This window comes from Vipera ursinii (assembly GCF_947247035.1).
Source record: "Vipera ursinii genome assembly, chromosome: 2".
NCBI classification, from domain to species: domain Eukaryota; kingdom Metazoa; phylum Chordata; class Lepidosauria; order Squamata; family Viperidae; genus Vipera; species Vipera ursinii.
The window spans coordinates 97,077,431-97,096,878 of record NC_139513.1 but is presented as its reverse complement, the minus strand read 5'-3'; the positions used below and the strand labels follow the sequence as shown (position 1 = coordinate 97,096,878).

The following is a 19,448-nucleotide window of genomic DNA, read 5'->3' as shown; positions in this document are numbered from 1 at the left end:
TTAGTCTCTTTATATATATTTAATATTACTAAGGTTTGTTTTATCTTATATAAGCTAGAGAGTGATGGATTTTAGAGTTTATGGTTGTTAGTATATGGTTGTTTATGATTGTTTTTTTATATATTTATTATTTATTTATTTATTTTATTGATGGGATTTATATCCCGCCCTATCTCCTGAAGGACTCAGGGCGGCTCACAATAAAACATATAATAAGTACATAAATCAAGATAAAATGAAAATTGAGAACATCAGTGCAATAAAAAATTAGAGAATTTTAAAATGAATTAAAAATACTAAATATAAATTAATTAAAATGCCTGTCAGTCTAGGTCAGCTTGGTGGAACAGGTGTGTTTTGAGGCCGCGGCGAAAGGATTGGAGGTTTTGGGCTATCCGAAGCTCAGGGGGGAGCTGATTCCATAGGGTTGGTGCTCCCACAGAGAAGGCCCTCCCCCTGGGGGTCGCCAGCCGACATTGCCTAGCTGACGGTACCCTGAGGAGGCCTTCTCTGTGTGAGCGTACTGGACGATGGGAATTTGTTCCCGGCAGCAGATGGTCCTGCAAGTATCCCGGACCTAAGCCATGTAGGGCTTTAAAGGTAAGTACCAGCATCTTAAATCTCACCCGGAGGGCAACTGGTAGCCAATGCAGCTCACGCAGGAGGGGTGTAATATGGGAGTATTGGGAAGCTCCCATCACAACCCGTGCAGCTGCATTCTGCACCAGCTGAAGCCTCCGGGTGGTCTTCAAGGGCAGCCCCATGTAGAGAGCATTACAGTAATCAATACGGGAGGTAACGAGTGCGTGGGTGACTGTACGTAGGGCATCTCGGTCCAAAAAGGGGCGCAATTGGTATATAAGACGAATCTGGGCAAATGCCCCCCTAGCCACGGTTCCAATGTGATCTTCAAAACTGAGTCGTGAATCTAGGAGGACGCCCAGATTGCGTGCTTTATCAATGGGAGGTAACATCTCTCCTCCTATAGTCAGAGATGGAACCTCTTGGACTAAACGAGATGACGGTATGTACAGCCACTCAGTCTTGGCCGGGTTGAGTCGAAGCCTGTTTTCTCCCATCCAAATCTGTACCGCTTCCAGACAACGGGACATCACATCAAGGGCATCACTGGGTTGGTTCGGGGTGGAGATGAATAGCTGGGTATCATCAGCATATTGATGATATTTCACCCCGAAGCTACGGATGATCTCTCCCAGCGGCTTCATATAGATGTTGAACAGGAGGGGCGAGAGCACCGAACCCTGAGGCACTCCACAATTAAGAGGCCTAGGGCTTGACCTCTGCCCTCCTGCCAACACCGTCTGCGAACGGTCCGAGAGGTAGGAGGAGAACCAACGCAGAACGGTGCCTCCCACTCCCAGCCCCTCAAGACGACGCAGTAAGATACCATGGTCGATGGTATCAAAAGCCGCTGATAGATCTAATAGGACCAGGACAGAAGAATAACCTCTATCTCGGGCCCGCCAGAGATCATTCACCAGCGCGACCAATGCCGTCTCCGTGCTGTGCCCCGGTCTGAAACCCGATTGGTACGGATCTAGATATTCAGCTTCCTCCAGGTTCAAAGGGAGCTGTCGTGCCACCACACTCTCAACGACCTTCGCAAGGAAGCGAAGATTGGAGACAGGACGGAAGTTGTTTAAAACAGCTGGGTCCAGTGCCGGTTTCTTGAGGAGGGGCCTTACCACCGCCTCTTTCAAGGCAGCAGGGAAGTACCCTTCACTCAGTGAGGCATTGATAACTGCTAGGAGCCAGCCTCGTGTAACCTCCCGAGAAGCATAGACTAGCCAGGAGGGACACGGGTCCAACAAACATGTGGCGGCACTTAGTTTCCCCATGATCTTGTCCACTTCATCCGGAGTCACAGGATCGAACTCTTCCCAGATGTACTTGGCCAACTTCATCGATTTCCTCTCGTTAGATACTGCCCAGTCAGAGTCCAGACCAGCCCGAATCTGAGCAATTTTGTCCACCAGATATTTACTAAATTCCTCAGCCCGTCCATGTAGGGGGTCCTCTCCCGTCTCTTGACTTAAAAGGGAGCGGACCACTCTAAATAGGGCGGCCGGGCGATTATCTGCGGACGCAATGAGGGTGGTGAAGTAGGCGCGCTTGTACCTTGTATTTAGCTCTGGGAAGTCGGGGGGAGGGGGGAGAGGTAGGGGGGGAAGGAGGAGGGAGGGGGAGGGGGGATTCTTAAAGAAAAATTGTATGTTAAAACTTTTCAATAAAAAAAAAACTTGTCCCTGACATCCTTGGACAGCTCTTTGGTCTTGGCCATGGTGGAGATTTTGGAATCTGATTGATTGATTGCTTCTGTGGACAGGTGTCTTTTGTACAGGTAACAAACTGAGATTAGGAGCACTCCCTTTAAGAGAGTGCTCCTAATCTCAGCTCATTACCTGTATAAAAGACATCTGGGAGCCAGAAATCTTGCTGGTTGATAGGGATCAAATACTTATTTCACTCATTAAAATGCAAATCAATTTATGCCTTTTTTGAAATGCGTTTTTCTAGATTTTTGTTGTTGTTATTCTGTCTCTCACTGTTAAAATAAACCTACCATTAAAATTATAGACTGATCATTTCTTTGACAGTGGGCAAACGGACAAAATCAGCAGGGGATCAAATATTTTTTCCCCTCACTGTATAAACAAAGTCATCCAATGTGCAATTTGTTAGTATGACAAAGTAGTCCACACACCCCATCCCCGCCAGCCAAATCAGTCAGTTAAAGAGAACATGAAGGCTAGTTGCGTGAATATTTCATTTAAAAATGAACGTTGATTCAGGCACTCTTGCCCTGTATGCTTCTCAGAACTCTGTCTTCATCACAGTAAAGTTCTCACCATAAAGATTGTAGCGGCACTTATCTCATTCTTTAAAAATAAAGATCTCAAGATTTCTGTCAAAAGAGTTATGAAATCATTTCTGAGCTTTTATCAGTACATAGTCAGAGACAATAGTGAACCTTCCCAAGATTGGCTCTGCTATTCAAAATCACTCAAAGAGCATAACATAAAATAACATCCTGGGATCTTTGGCCAACGTCAGCATTAAAGATTCCATTACCAAAAAAGCATCAGGTAATAGTATTCATGGGAGGATGACATGCCAGAACTCATTAAGAACATTAATGCTTGTTCCCAGCATGCCAGAAAGTGAACCTTCCACTCATATATGCCAGAAAGCAACCCTTCCACTCAATAGTGGAACCACTGAGCTACATGAATATAATTGTTTCTGACGGGAACACAAACATTGCATTCCACCATAACAACCTCATCCCAGCTGTTAAGCATGAAGTGATATTATCATGACTTGGAGGTGTTTTGCTCCTCAAGGTTTTTAACATTTGCCAGTATTGAAGGAAGCATAAAATTTCACTTTGGGTCAGAAAACTCTACTGGAGAACATACAAGCAAGTCTGCAAGATAACGGTTAAAGGAAAATAATGCATTGTTTTAGAATGGTTAAATGAAATTCCACACGTAAATCTCATAAAAGTATTTTGGCAGAACCTGAACAAACATTTTATGCTTGAAATCCCTCCTCCAGTGTTAATTAAGTTGAAGCAGTTTGCCATGAAGGAATGGGCCAGAATTGCTACACAGTATTGTAATGTGAGAGGCTGATTACAAATTACAGGAAACATTTGTTTGCAGTTGTGGCAGCTGAGGAAGGTACAACCAGTTATCCAACCCAAGAGGGACATTTTCACACTGGATAACTTTTGTTTATGACATAAATGAAGCAAGCACGATATTCCAGTGTTAGGATTAATCAACAGGACCTATATGAAGATCTGATAAATTTTAGTAGTTGATCTATACAATTGTTAAGTGGACAGAGTCCCAGGTAAGAAGTGCAGTGTGCTTTGGCGTGTGGGGGAGACCCTGAGAGGCCCAGTGCAGGGAACACACAAGTAGAGGGTGTGCTGTGGACACGTCTTTCTACTCTGACGCTGAGCATCCTTTCTCGTGAATACCCGTGGGGCACTCTCTGCTTCTTAGTTGAAATGCACTGCCCTCTGGAGCTGAAAATCCTCCCTGGTGAAATCGGGGCAAAATCATATTTTTGGTGCCTCAGAGGGAACGGGGAGGCCCAGTGCAGGCCACACACAAAAACGTCTCTCTGGTCAGAAGACTGAAAAATCCTTCCTGCCAAAATCCAAGCAGAAAGCATTGATTTTCCACGGAAGCCAGCAAGGAAGATTACAAATAGCCCTCACATGATTGAGGGATGCTTGACATCTTCTTGTAAGTGCCAAATGCCCAGATTGCAATCATGGTATCCCATGGTGTGTGTGTGATGTTTTGCAATGGTCAGAAGGCCATAAAATATCCTTTCCAAGGCCGTTGTTAATTCATGCCATGAATGACTATTTAAACAAAAAGTCATAAATTAAGAACTGTACAGTACAGAAATTCAAAGAATTTGAAAGTGGGTGAATATATTTTTCATAAAACTGTTGCATTCTCTTCTCTTGTAGAGAGTGGATCTGAGAAATATGTTTCTAATTTTTTTAAGAAGACATAGCAGTATATCTGTAGATGAATATATTGAAAGTGCTTTATATTAAGAGACACTTATTAACTTTTAATAAACAGCAGGTCCAGATATGGTGGCAGATAATCTACAGAAGTTTATTTCAGTTCAAAACAACTTGGTCTCTGTAAGGCAGGATAAGAAATGACAAACTGGAAGTGAGAGATTGAACTAATAAAATTATGTAGGTTTTCTGTGATATTCAAAATATGACAAGTTTTAGTGAAAAGCAATTAGAAAAAATAATTCCAATACCATATACAGTGCTTTTTTTGTAAAAGAAAAAGGTGCCGGAACTCACACATGTCATACAACCTGCCTTGCCTACCCTAACAAGGTTCCATCCAAAAAAGGTGCCGGAACTCCGTTCTGAGCGTTCTGTGAGAAAAAAAGCCCTGACCATATAGAAACATTATTTTTGGAATACGATTTGGGAATTAAGTATATAAGATGTAAGATATGGCATTTTTTGTTTTACTTATTTTATTTATCAAATTAGGTTATAACTTTATAGGCAAATGAAGGAACCATCCAGTACAATACTAGATAAGTAATTGTAATGAATTATGTACAATAGCTGTTTGCATTATGGTCAAAAACTATCAAAAGCTGTTGCTTGAACTAGAATATTCTTCCCATGAGAAGACAGGCAAGTTTAGTTCCTTCTTTCTTTTTTCATACAGTTGCCCTTGGACGCAATCAGCTCCTGAAAAAGGAGAAACCAAAATGGAAAAGCGATTACCCCATGACAGATGGACAGCTACGTAGCAAGAGAGATGAATTTTGGGACACAGCACCTGCTTTTGAAGGCCGCAAAGAAATCTGGGATGCCTTGAAGGCTGCATCACATGCATTTGAGAACAATGATCATGAATTGGCACAAGCAATCATTGATGGTGCAAATATAACTTTACCACATGGTAAGTATATTCTTAATGGATGTACTGTAGCGCTTGTGAGCAGAAAAGCACTCTTGAGAGTCTTAGTGTACCCCACGCTTTCCTTTTTTATTTTCTTGGCCTCCTAGACCAGAGGTCCCCAACTTTTTGGGCACCAGGGATTGGTTCCGTGAAGAAAGGTTTTTCCACGGACCGGAGGGTGCATGGTTTTGTGTGCTGCCTGCATCCTGCAGATGGGGCGTTGCTCGTTTGTGCGGACCTGTTGCTGCCATGCCACGGCCCGGTACTGGTCCATGGACCAGGGGTTGGGGACCCCTATCCTAGACCACACTGACTTAACTGAAACAATATAACCCTGAAAAATGTTACTTGACATTAGCTTCTTTTCAGTGCACGTTATTAAAATTTACTATGTTTTTTTTCTAGATTTGAAAAATTATTAAGTTACTTTTAATATACAGTTGAACAGAAATAGTTCTGAACTTCTCCATTTTGCTTTGTTAGGGAGGAGGGAGTGAGGGAGTTTGCAGTGTGCTATGACATGTTTTCAAACTTAGCCAACTGCCGGTCAACTGAAAATCACTTAAATAGTGAAGAGACTCCGTTTAAGGTAAAGGTGATTGAAAGTGGGTCAGAGTAATGAAATCTGAATCTGGGATGGATGGATGGATGGATGGATGACTGAGCAGGCTGAATTTTGGAGGTAAGCAAAGGAGTAAGAATTTTTGAAACATTACAAGACCATTAATATAATTCCAGCTGGGTTTAAACACTTCTTTATAGTTCACATATGTTCGTGAAATCATAAGAAAAGCTCTTCTATCCTCCTGTTCCAAACAATGGCAAGGATTGCAATGAGTCTTGGTCTTAGGATAGAATTGTAATAAACAGTACTATCCTCCATGAAATTTGTTTAATCAAACTGTTCCACTTTTGTTAAACCTTTTCATCTCCTCTCCCTGGGAAAAGGAACTTTATATGAGCAAATGCTTAACAGGCTGAAATGCAGAATGAAATTTAAAGATGCTAATAAAGTGTAAATAAGTGTAAATATTTTATAAGATTCTTCAGTGCATATTTTCAGGCAGTGCATGCAAAACATACTAGGGAGGAATTGTTTACTTTGCTTTTCCCTTCCTCCCTCTCACATTTTTAATGAGCATGTTTTGCACTGTTTTTATTTATTAACAATTCTGGATAAAAATACCCAAATCTTGCAAGATTGTATAATGTCATAAGAGATTGTGATTTTTTTATTACTATTTGCAAACCAGCAGTGGTCACCCTCTGATTTAACTACATATTGCTTTTCACAAAAACTTTCCAAAACAGTTTATTCAAGGACATCCAATATGTATCATAAAGGTGTTTACAATGTGTAGTGGGAGCAGACTTTCTTATGTAGATCTTCCATTCTCAAAGGAGTTATTTCCCCTTACCTTCCACCTGATTAATTATTTGATTCTGTCTTGTGGAGTCCTTTGTGCTCTCTGAGCTTGCTTGTTTGCTTGCAGATGTTTCATTACCCAACTGGGTAACATCATCAGCGATAAGAGCATCAGAACGAGATTCTTGCTTGGAGAACAATCCTCCTGATACCTCCCAAAGACTATCCCCTTTTTAAAATTCATTTGGGATGTGATTTAGTCAGAAGATGGGGCTGCTTGTGTTGCCAATTCTTTTTGCTGATCCCTTCACTCCAGTGCTAATGAGTTACAAAGATTTACAAAGAGCAAATCCGAACAAAAACACAGTTCCACATATGAGATGCTTTACTTCTTCAGACACTGTGGAAATTCTTTTTCAGAGTATTCTAAAAGGAATTGTTTTTGTTTCTTGTTACTTAACCTTCACTGTGATATAAAGCATTTAAGGGTGTTTTTTTTGCTGAAATTGGAAAGGTGATTTACCATCATGCCCTGCATTTCAAGAAAAAAAAATGCTTCATTTTTAGGGATTCTAATAATGTGGAAGTACCGTAGTATAATTCATCAGAATTATCTGGCTATGAGCCAGTTGTCAGTGAAATTCAACATACTTTGTACATAAATAAATATGTAAGTTTGCAAGAATGTTGGCTGGTGGGGTATGCAGAGTAGGGCAGCGTATTTTGGTGGTGTCAGGTAATGAGAAATATGGCAGGAGACAAAGGGCAGGTCACGTGGTAGGAAATGTGCCCTTGGTATCTGGTACTGATCTTGTGGTTTCAGCCCCTTGAACTCAGTCCATTTCAGTAGATTTGTGGAGGGTCTGGTTTTAGACTGCTGGCTTTAAATACCAGATTGGCCTGTAATAAGGCTTGTCTTATTGCTGACTTGATTCTTGAAGAGAAGGCTGATCTCACTTATATCACCAAGAAGTAGCTGAGGGCAGAGCTGGGGTTCCTATCTCAGAAAACGTGCTCAGCTGGTTATCAGGTGAGGCACCAGCTTAGCCTACAGGGCAGGGAGGCAGTGTGGCTGTTATCATAAGAGAATCTCTGATAGCTTCCAGGGCCATTGTTCCAAGGGTGCCTTTTTTCCTAGGTTGGGCTCGAGGAACCAAATGGAATTACTACTGTTGCAGCCTCCCTGCTGTGTAGCAGCTTTCCTGCCTGATCTCCTAGATTTCACTGCAGGGCTGAAGATGGAGTTTCCCAGATATAGTTTCAGAGGACTTTGTTCTGTCATCTCTGGGGCAGGGGTAGGAGTTCATGGAATTGATGACTTCTCATAGGCCTGACTCAGATCAGCCAGGGTCAAACACCCAATTTGGTCTTCTTGTCAGAGCTGTGCCTGTGTGATCTGGAATTGGTGGACCTATCCTTCATCCCCTTGTCATTGTCACATCGCACCTTGGTGGTAATGAGCTTCTTTTAGAGCCTTACCCTCTCCAGAGAGAGGCAGGACCTATTAGATCAATCTCACTCCCCAGCAAGCGATAGACTCAGATAGGTTTCAAAAAGAGCTGAATATTAGTGCTTTCATTCATAATTAAACATATACCTTCTGTTCTGTACATGTACTTGTTAGCTCTTTTTCACATGATCAGACCATTTTCATTCACATCTATTGCGTTCTTCTGTTTCTTTTTGATACATCATTTTATTTCATTTGTTAATTCATGCTGTTTACCTTCCACTCCTTCTATACTCAAAATTACAAACTTCCATAATGCCCACAGCTATTGTCTTCACTGGCGACTTTCACGGGATGTAGAGAGCGAGAGCCACATGAGTCTTCAGGTCTTAAATTATATTTATGACACTTTGTTTTGGTTTGTTCAGAGGAAGGACTGAATAAAAGAAATAGAAAGGTTTCCATCTTGAAAGCCCTTCATGGCTTGGGAATGGGTTATATAAGGGACCGTCTCTTCCCAATCCACTAGAGTGAGGAGGCACAGAATGTTACAAGTTCCATCTCCTAAAAAGGTACTTCTGGTGGGACCCAGAAGAAGGGCCTTCTCTGTGATGGCTCCTTCCCTTTGGAAGCTACTATAATGTTCAACAAATAATGAACATTTAAAAACCAGTATCAGGTAGGACAGCTCTAAATTAAGTTCCATTTCAACAACCTGGCCACTGATTTAATGTAGAGCAGCATGTTGTATGGTTAGGAATTTGGCAAGAAGAATAAAAGATAGTGATTCCTCATGGGTATTCGTAGAACTGCTTAGGAAGAAAATGAAATACAAATATCTCCTAAAATATAAGACGCGATAATAAATTACTCATTAATATTCATTCCTCCTTGTCATAGATTCTAAAGACACAACATTGTTCTGGAAATTGGTAAATACCACTTTGGGTGAAGCTTAAGAACATCCTAGAGATTAGAATATCCAAAGAGGAAAGGGAGATATTAGATTTTTTGCTCCCTGCCCTATTCCTGCTAATTCTTCAATTAATTTAAATCCTAATGATGCTACATGCTTCTCCCTCTTCTCCCCACTCTCTAAAAGAAATCAGACTGATCCTAGTACTGCCATTAAACATAGCCCCGGAAAAAGACTATATCCCAGGTGCTTTATTAAAAGCTAATATCATTTGGTAGAAGCCTATTTTGGTTAAGCTCTTTAATGATATTAATTCCTCTTACCAACTTCCCCAGGGCTGAAATATAAGAATAGTGATCACAATGTACAGAAAAGGTGATGGTAGCCACCTAGGGAACTGTAGACAATTAATCCGTATAATTGAAATGTATGCAAAACATCTGGCTAATAAATTAGAGAACTGGGTCATTGATAACAATGTGCTTGAGAGCAACAGGCAGGGATTTTAGCAGAACACTCAACAATTGATTCGGATCTTGTATTGGATCAACTGATTAATAAGCATGATAAACATGCCAACAGGAAACGGTGGCCTTTGTGGATTTCTGTGCAGGTTTTTATCTGTTGATAAAACAAGCTACAAATTAAGTTCTGCACAGTATTATATTCCTCTTGTAAATGTAGCCAGGCCACGCCCTATATGCCAGCTGCACAATCTACATTCCTCTCAAGTGAGGGATGCTCTTTGTTACATACACAGAGTCATCAACCAATCCGTTCAAGTGATGAAGATAACAGCTTAGTCCTTTTTAAAATGAAGGATATGTAATTTCAAGAGAAACAGTGAACCACATTGGGGAAGAATGCAGCTAAAATTTCCACACAGCCTCTGCATGAAGTTTAGAATTCCAAAAAAACCAGGGATGACCATATAAGAGATAACAGAAAAGCTTAACTGCAAGATGAATCTATTTCTATATGAATAGATATGCTCAAGCCATAAATTTTGTACCATATTTTACGACATGTTACTGTGTTGTGCTAAAGTGCAATTTTCTATTGTCTCCAGGTATGTCAGTAAAATCAGATTTTACCTCAGCTTTAAATCATGCTTCAACCTAGGCATGAGGGAATTTTCTTCTTTCCGCTCCCTCCCACTCTTCATTCCTCCCATTCATTCATTTTGTGACATGTAATATAGATTGGAATCGTTCCAGTGTCTTTTCAGAGATCTTTAACAGATTTGTAGATCGGCACCATCTTGTGGACTCTTTGGAGCGTTGGGTTTTTGTTTTTTTTTTGGAAGGTTTCCTGCTTAATTCAGTTTCTTCTAGCTGTGTATCCCCTGATTTGAACAGCTCTGTAACTTCTTATTTCAATATTGAATGTTTGTATTTTAATCTGTAAAGTTAAAAAAAATACTTTTAATAAAGTTTGACTTTATTTATTTCTTAAGATATTGCTTTATTTCCCAAAGATAGAAGAAGGGGCTGTATCTTTTAGCCACATGCCTATGAGCCGTGTGGCATAGAGGAGACATTTCAGTTTTAGTATTTTGACATTTAAATTTCCAGAAAGGTAGCACAGATTGTGAAACTTTTGTCTCACACACTAAGGTTAAGGGGAAAGTGCCAGCTGGGCGCCCATTGGAAGATCGATGGTGCCAGCAGGAACTACCATCCTACTTTCCCAAAGCTGAACACGAGGCTAGAATTCTGGGAGGAGAGACTTGAGACTTCTACTCACAAAGTCAGAAAATTATTTTCCCATTTTCTGCTTTACATAAAAACATCAAGCTTGACTTCTGGTGTCTACGTGCATAGTTCCATAAACTTTTCTTGGCATCAATACAAAATTGATTTTCTACCTTCGTCCAGAAGGTTTTCCCACTTCCTAGTCTAGTTTGCAACCTTAGATTATCGAACTATCTGTCTCCAAATATTTTAGGATAGGGAGGGAGGCCCTTCTCTCAGTCACTCTCCCTGGGTCATTTCCTATTTAGATTATTGCAACACACTCTACATGGGGCTATCCTTGAAAAGTATCCAGAAGCTTTAGCTGGTAAGAATGCGATGGCACAGTGAAATTTTTGGCACCCCAAGGATGGCACATATAACACCGTCACTGCCTGACCTGCACTGGTTGCTGGTTTGTTTCTGGGTCCAATTCAAGGTGTTGGTTATCACTTTAAAACCCTACATGTCATGAGGCCAAGTTACCTGCAGAATGGTTTTCTTCCCATTACATCGACCCATCCCATCCACCCACCCATGTTACGGCCCCTGTCAAGAATTTTGACTGGCAGGTTCCAGGTAGAGAAGCTTTTCTGCTGCTGCTGCTGCCTCCCTGTAGAATATCCTACCCCGAGAGATGAGGCAGGCCCCCAGTTTCCAAAACTCTTCCAAAAGAGTTTTAACACCTGGCTCTGCCCACTTGGGATGCTCAGAGAAGCACTCAAACTTGGTGTTGGTTAGTGCCCTTACCGTTTTAACTTTAATTCTATTCTTCTCTTAACTGCCTCATATTGAATTCTAATATTTTTATGCAGTATTTATGTGTTTAACTATACACTGCCCAGAGTTGCTCTGTTTGTGAGATGGGTAGTCTCTAAATTGGATAAATATTATTAAATATATACGGCCATCGATCCCACTGCCACGAGATCTAGGGAGCTTACAAGGTTGAAAATTTAAAAAACCCACAGAAATCATTAAAAACATTAAAAAATATAACTTATTAAAACCATTAAAATATTAACCGAGTCCAATCCTTTTTCTTTCTGAGATGAGTTAGAGGCTGCCGTTGATCATTTCCAGCTTATTTTCTATCAAATAATTTTGATTCTGTACCTATTCACTCAACATCTCTCTCTGATAAATGTGTCTCTGGGCTTTTAAGTACTATATCTTTTTCCAGTAAGTGAGATTACATTCGTTACAGTATATGTCTACGAAAGAAAAAGAGTGCAGTCTCCAAAAGCCACAGCATAGGCTGTAGCGCTCCAGTGTTATTACCTAATGGAGAAAGGTAGAAGCAATAAAAAGTTCATAGATTTCATAATGAGTGCAAGAGAAAGTATATTTATGCAATGGAGGTTCTTCAATACTGGAATTTCTCAAGGGATCTTCACATTATCAGAGATGTTTGATAGTGTACTAAGCATTTAGCAAGCAGCCAACAGCAAACTTTTCCCTTCTCCAAATAGCAATATGCTATTTTAGAAGTCAGGGAATCTTCCTAATTCTTCTGCAGCAGAATTTCAGCTGTGCCTACTTTGCCACAAATCATAGCAGCTTGGCATTGTTACTGCAGATTGATGGCAACCAAGAGGGAGTTCTGGAGAGACATGAATCTGGGAAGACAGGAGGCAGGCCATCTGCTCTACATTGCTGACTCCTGCAATAAAGTTCAGGTATTGTCAAAGTGACAGATCTGATCATTGTATATCAGACTGTTGAATTTTAAAAATAATAATGGGTTGCTGTTACTGCTTACAAATTCAAATTTTAACTATGTTGATGGAGGATTTTATTACCCACTTTGAGAATTGTCTTAAATGGAAAGTGAATTATAATAATTAAAATATATAATTTACTGCTCTGGAGATGAGGAAAAGGAATTGACATTCCTAGTTATTTTTCCTGTCAGTGAACTCTAAACAGTTCTTATTAGGTTTCTGTTAGGGCTAGGTGGAATGCTGAGACCAACTTTATTTTGTTGTACTATATGAAATAAAACAATAAATTGTTTTAATTGTATTGTCTATTTTTGAAATAAAATTTATACAAGGGATTATTTTACTGAATACTATCCATGGGTCTTAATAATTAAAATTAGGCTTTAATAAAAATGCTGAAATTCTGCAGAGGTTTCATGAATATTTCTACTATGTTTAACTTTATCTCATGATTTGTACATGCAGTTTGTAAGCTTTCTAGACATTATAAATCTTAATTTGCTTCTTCTTAAGATAAATGATGGTTGATTGTGCTTATTTGGTTAAATGATCGCAAACTTAATTTTATGTAAATTAATTATCTGAAAAGACAGGAATGTGCCTAAAAGACTTTTGGGTTGATCTTCCATGATATAAACAGGAGGGGGGGAAGCTTAATAAAATGCACAGCTGTTAGCTTTTGAAGCTGATAATATTGCACTAATATCCTGCCAGGGAAATTAGATGTAGCAATCTGAATGATAAATTACACACAAACACAGTGTAGAATTAATTAGATATATATTTGCATTTTTGTGAGCATTCTCATAAAACATGAGTTTGGAAAAGTTGTTCCCTGATGCTGACATCCCAGCAGTGGTAGGAATGGGAGCCATTTACTGCTTTTATTGCACACAGGAATTGTAGTTTGATTTATCGGTGGTCCCAGTAATTAGGAAATGTCCTTCTGAAATTCATCCTCCACAGATAAATGCACAGCATTAGATCTAGATGGGGGTGAGGGGTAGGGTGGATAACAGCTTCATAAACTGCCGGATTTGTAAATTTGGTGATTATGGGTTTTGGCAGTTTTATTATTTCAGACAAAAAGTAATTCTGTTCAGAAATATGTAATCAAAATATTTGTTAGAATTCTAGTACTGTACAGTGGACATCTTAAAACCAGTGAAATACGTACTAAAAACTAATAATTAAATTTGAACTTCAGACTAAAATGGTTTTATGTACCAAAGAACTATTAAATATCAATGGATCAGCATACATGGTTCTGATTTTAATGGTTGAATTTTGATTTTATTATTTATCAACTGATCTTTGAATAAAGATAAGCAGTTCACACTTTTGATGAAGCTCAGTAGTCTTTAAGACCATAGTTAAAAACATTACATTTGGACATAATCATTCTAATTTGTAACTTGTCATTCCAGGATTTTGAGTTCATCCCATTTTATTCTTATGGTAATCTTATGAAGAAAATTAAGCTGAGCAAGAACAATTTATCAAAAAGTATCCACTTGTATTCATAGCTATTTTAGGATTCGAAGTCAGAATTTTTCCTAAATCTATTGATAGGATGCTTTACTGTAATTAGGCTTCCCTTTTGCCTAACTCAGGTCTCTGTGCCAGGAGTATATTTAACCAACACCTTTTGAGGTTTTCTTCCTTGCACGCATGTGTGTATGAGGGGAAAAATAAAGTGTTTGTGTGGACTTGAACAATAGGTTGAGATAATTATCCCCAACTTTAAAAATAACCATTTGCTACTTTTTTTGAAGTGCATGCATAAATCTGTGTATGTGATACAGTTTCGGAAAAAGTCTTTTACTTGATAATCTGGACATGTGTACGCATGCAAGTTTGGATGAATAAATGAAGCATATGTGGTAACAAAATGAAATAAGCGGAAGAATTACATATAAGGAATCATTTTGAGGATAAGTTTGAAGAGATGTAGAACCTTGCCAGTGCTTTGAGAGGATTCAAGTGAAGAAGGCGGTGTATAGATTATTCATGAGCTATTTATTATTTTCTGAGTTATTCTGTGGCTATTTATATAGATTGCAAAAATATGCATAATTGTTTATTTACTTTGCTGTGAAAAGTTTAAAAATATTTTGAACATATATTGTAATCCCAACAGAACATTTTAAAAGAGGTTCTGAATTTGCAACAAATCTTTCTCAGTTTATATATACATCTACTCCTTTATCCTGAAGCAAAGTGCTTTAATTTAAATCTCCACTGAGTTATTACAATATGGGGAACTTTTTCTCACAAGGGATCCATTTTTGTCTTTGTTGGCAGATGCATAATAGATAGTACTGAAACTTTCAAGCTTTCAAAGAACCAAAAAGAGATTGGGAAACCACCATGCATTATTGACTTATGTACAACAGTATATTTTGTACCTGGATATTTCTGAAGAAGAATTTGTGAATTACTTAGTTAACTTCCTTTACGTTCATGTTGTAAAGTTATTGCATCATTAAAAATCATGAAGTGAATTTGACTTATAAAATTGTGAAACACATTTTCCGTAATGCATCTCAGTTCTAGAATATCATTGCAACAAAATAAAAGATTTACATAGGTATATTCTAGGGCAGCAATAGAGCAGCAGTTTGGAAGTATTTAAAGCACTAAGGGAGAAACCACCATTAGTGCTCAGTGCCTTGAGGGAGAAACCTCCAAGATAGACATATGTTTCAAGTGGCACGTAAATACTTTCCTGGTTTTTCCCCCCTTTATTCAGCATATATTCTCTTTGCTAAAGCTACTTGAGTGCCCAACGGATCAAGGAGAGCACTTTCACGATTATTTTACCTATGCAAAGCAGAGAAAATAATAACTAAATAACTGAAAATAATGACTGAAATAAATCTAGCTCATGGGATTACAGTTCAGGTTTTCCAGTATCCAAAAATGATTTGTCTAAACGTAGTTTCCACATTAATTTAAAACTCAGTTATATTATGCATTTAAAGTATTTTCCAATACTGAATTAAAAGCATATAATAACACAACAAAGTGTAAGCATGGTAAATAATCTTTAGTACAAAACTGAATAGGGAACTAATAGGTCATTAAGGATTAATAGGAGTCGAGTCTCATCTAGAGATGATTTTTTTTGGTAAATTTAAAGCCATGTTGCTAATATACTAGCATTAAAACGTAATGATTCAGAGAACAAAGTCCTAATAATAATAAGATGCTGAACTTACACAAGTTGCATATCCACAACTTAGATCTCTGTATAGACTTAAGAAAGAATTGAGAGAAATGAAGTTAATTGGTTCTGGAAAACAAAGTGGATAGATTTGTAGCAGATCTTCTCACTTAACCATTATAAGTCATCTCAGGGTGAGATGATACTATTTTATAATATACTTAGAATCTCCTTATTCTTACTATATACTGTAATTCAGATGGAACCCTGAGAGCTACAAAAAAAAACCACCTGATTATCTTGCTCAGGCAAAGTCAACACATTGTCCCAAACTTTCCTGCTTGTTTTCTTGCACTGACAAGGCAGAAAACACAACCCTGGAGTGAATTTTAACAATGCTCCTGTTTTGCCCACACAAAACGTATTTCATGTTTTGCTGAGAATTTGTTCAGAGAAAATGGGGAACAAAACCTGGAACACCACTTGGGAAGTGGTGAGACTTCAGTGTGTGCCGTCTGTCAAGCTACACAGTGGTTGGTGGATAGGTTAGCAGCGGCTGGTGATTTCTGGTGTGGCATATAAATCTTATATGTCCAAATCTTTATAGAGTATCTGTAGAGGTGTATGTATTAGTGAAATTCAATATTTTATCAGTTATTTTAAATTTCTAGCTGTTTAAAATAGAAAAGGTTTTATTTTATGATAAGAGAAAAGCCTAAGATACATAACAACTTTGTATCTTAATAAATGATTTCTTGCCCAAACCTCATCCTGTTCATTTCATTCTGAGATGGTTTGCCAAGTTCATTTGTCATTTTAGGGGGGGGGTCATGATATAACAGGTTTGAGGATTCCTATTCTAAGAAATGGACCCCCAACATTGCAATAGAACTGTTACTTGCTGCATTTATTAAATAATTGTTATGTTGTATCTCTGTTAACTGCAAAACAATATTCAACCTAGAACTGACATGTTTTCAGAAATCTTAGAATATTGCTCACTTTCCTTTCAGCACTCAGAAATATCCTTATAGTAACAAGAACTTCCGCTAGTATCTCTTTTCTGTAATTGGTACTCAAGCAATGAACTCCGTGGGAGATGTACCCAAAGGCAAAGCTGTCCAATCTTCTTGCTGTGCCCCTTACAAGAGGACGAAAAACTATAATTGTCATTCTTCTTTTCTCCAATTATTATCAATGCAGGAGAAATAAATTAAGAACAAGCATCAGGAAATTTCTGAACAGTACAAGCTGACAACTCTGTCATGGATTCTCCTTTTTAAAAAATGATTGTCAAATCACCTGTCAGAAAACTGTTAAGACATATATGGAAGAGGATGATTTGGTGGCACTAGTCTTACTAGTTCCTTCATATTTCATGAGTATTAGTTTCCAGCCATAGTAGTACTATAACCCCATCCTTCTTATAACTCATAATATTTTATAATCTATAATCTTACGGCACCTAAAAATAATTATGCAGGGGGGAGAAGATAAGAATTCCTGCAATCAACTGTAATGGCTTGGTGTAACTGCCAAGCACCTAAATTTTGTTCACCTGACTGCGGAGGTGGTGCGGTGGCCATAAATTCAGGCAGGAGTCATAAGTCCCTTTGTTCAGCACTGTTGTAATTTCAGTCATTGAACAAATGGTTGTAAGTCAAGGACTATCTGCATTTTCCCAAATATTTTATTTCTTGTAATAACGGTCACTGTTAAATAAGAAGGAAGGAACTTGGGACTGCAAGATCTTTCATACAGAAGCACAGAAAAAAAAAGAAGAAGAGAAAAGTGACTTTTGCTTAGATTCACTCTGACATGAGCCAGAGACAGTTTCATAATATAGGCATTTAATTTAAATGGGAGAAACCTGTCAACTATATAAGCATAGACATCTCTTGTTTTGTCACAACCAATTGAGCAAATCTCATTTATCTTGAATCTAGTTACATGAATTTAGTGCTTTTTGGTTTCTCTCAGTATTTTCAAAGATCATTAGACTTACAGTTTTTCATCAGTTGATATGTGTGCTGCATGATCATGCTTTTTAAAAACAGATGAGCATTCCATAATGCTAAGAAAATAATACATATGTGGTTTATAGTATATTCTACAACTAATTAGTTGTTTCTAAGCCTTTGGGGTGCTGTGCTAGTTTTTGTTGTGGTTTTTTTTTATAATCTTAATGTTTATGTGAAGCATTCAGGATATGGTATATAAGATGAGTGGCTATACAAATTTTTTATTTAGCAAAGTCATTTCCATTTGGTTTTGGGGTTTTTTTAATAAATATCAGCCAGTTGCTTTTTTTCCTTTGAGTGCTTAATATTTAAAGTGTATCATATTAAGAACTTATTTCATGATTACAAAGGTTCAAGTTGATTCTATGAATGTTAAATCCTTAAGATGTCACCTGTTGAAAATGCAAATTCAGTTTTGTCTCACCTTTTCTTTGGTAGCATCTATTAAATTTTAACTAAGCAACATGTGGGGTTAACCTTCTCAATTCTGGCCACGGATTGCATAAAAATCATGTTTGCCTTGTTTTAATATATATTTCTTAATATTCCTTCCTTGAAATTCTCTTCCAGAAAGAAATTTTGCTCACCTAAAGACCTGCTGAGTATTTAACTTCAGCCCTGCTTTATTTGTTACTTGACACATTTTGCATTTTTCCCACAGTATTATTTTATTATGTATTTGTTAAATTTATTTGCTGCCTATCTTGCCTTGGGGCTACTCTAAGCGGCTTACAACAATAAAAACAGAGAAACGAAAAGAAGTGTTAAACTTGTTTGTAAAATTATGTGGCATTTTTGATGGCTGAAATGTTTTAAGTTGATGAGCCAAAGAGCTTCAAATAAAATCAGTAACTGAAGAAATTCAAAAGACTAGGTTGTCATGGACAATTTGAAGCTCCACTATATGTTTCAAAATTCAGGAAGCCTTATTTTTAATAGAGAAATAACAAATCTCACTAATTTAGGCCATGTCATACCTTCATGATAGATATTCTTATTTGTTCTACTAGGAATTTACTATAAATTTACTATTACTTTATGGGCTGGTCTGTTCCAGTATATGTTGGATAGCGAAGCATATTCAGTAATTATCAACAGAAATATTTAAAACCACAGATAATAATACAATGATAAGGAGGACTTATATTGTGTTAGAGCTAATAATAATAATCTTATGATCACCTTATTGTCTCATGCAAGATATTTTAAAAACAAGCAAGAGCAAAGTTTCATGTCTTTAGAAACAGAGCAGGAAAGAAACCGAAGTTTGAAAACAGTATTGGAATAGTCTTTATTTTCTGAAGTCGTCCTGCCCGCTCCCCCCCAAAAAAGAATATCTTTAAAATGAAAGGGTCATTTTGCATTTGTGAAATGGGGGTGAATGTATTGAATTTTTCTTGGCAAGGCTTGTGGAGGAGATGGCCATCTTAAATTTCAAGTCTTCCTTTTGGATAAACCTATATTGTAGACTAGAAAATGTTTAGTGAGACACATGACGATGTAAGATGAAATACCTTGCGTCAATAGACAGCAATATTTTTTAACTGAAATACATTAAAGGCAGTCCTCATTACAATGTTTTC

The 19,448-nt window shown here is 38.0% G+C and overlaps 1 protein-coding gene across 1 annotated transcript in view; it reads left to right on the top strand.

Moving 5' to 3' along the window:
• The window catches only part of UBTD2 (ubiquitin domain containing 2), a 73,312-nt gene that overhangs the window by 49,024 nt on the left and 4,840 nt on the right, over positions 1 to 19,448 (top strand). The window contains exon 2 of the mRNA XM_083352977.1: positions 5,253 to 5,489. Within this exon, the coding sequence (XP_083209103.1) occupies positions 5,253 to 5,489 (237 nt within the window). The remainder of the gene's footprint in view (positions 1 to 5,252; positions 5,490 to 19,448) is intronic.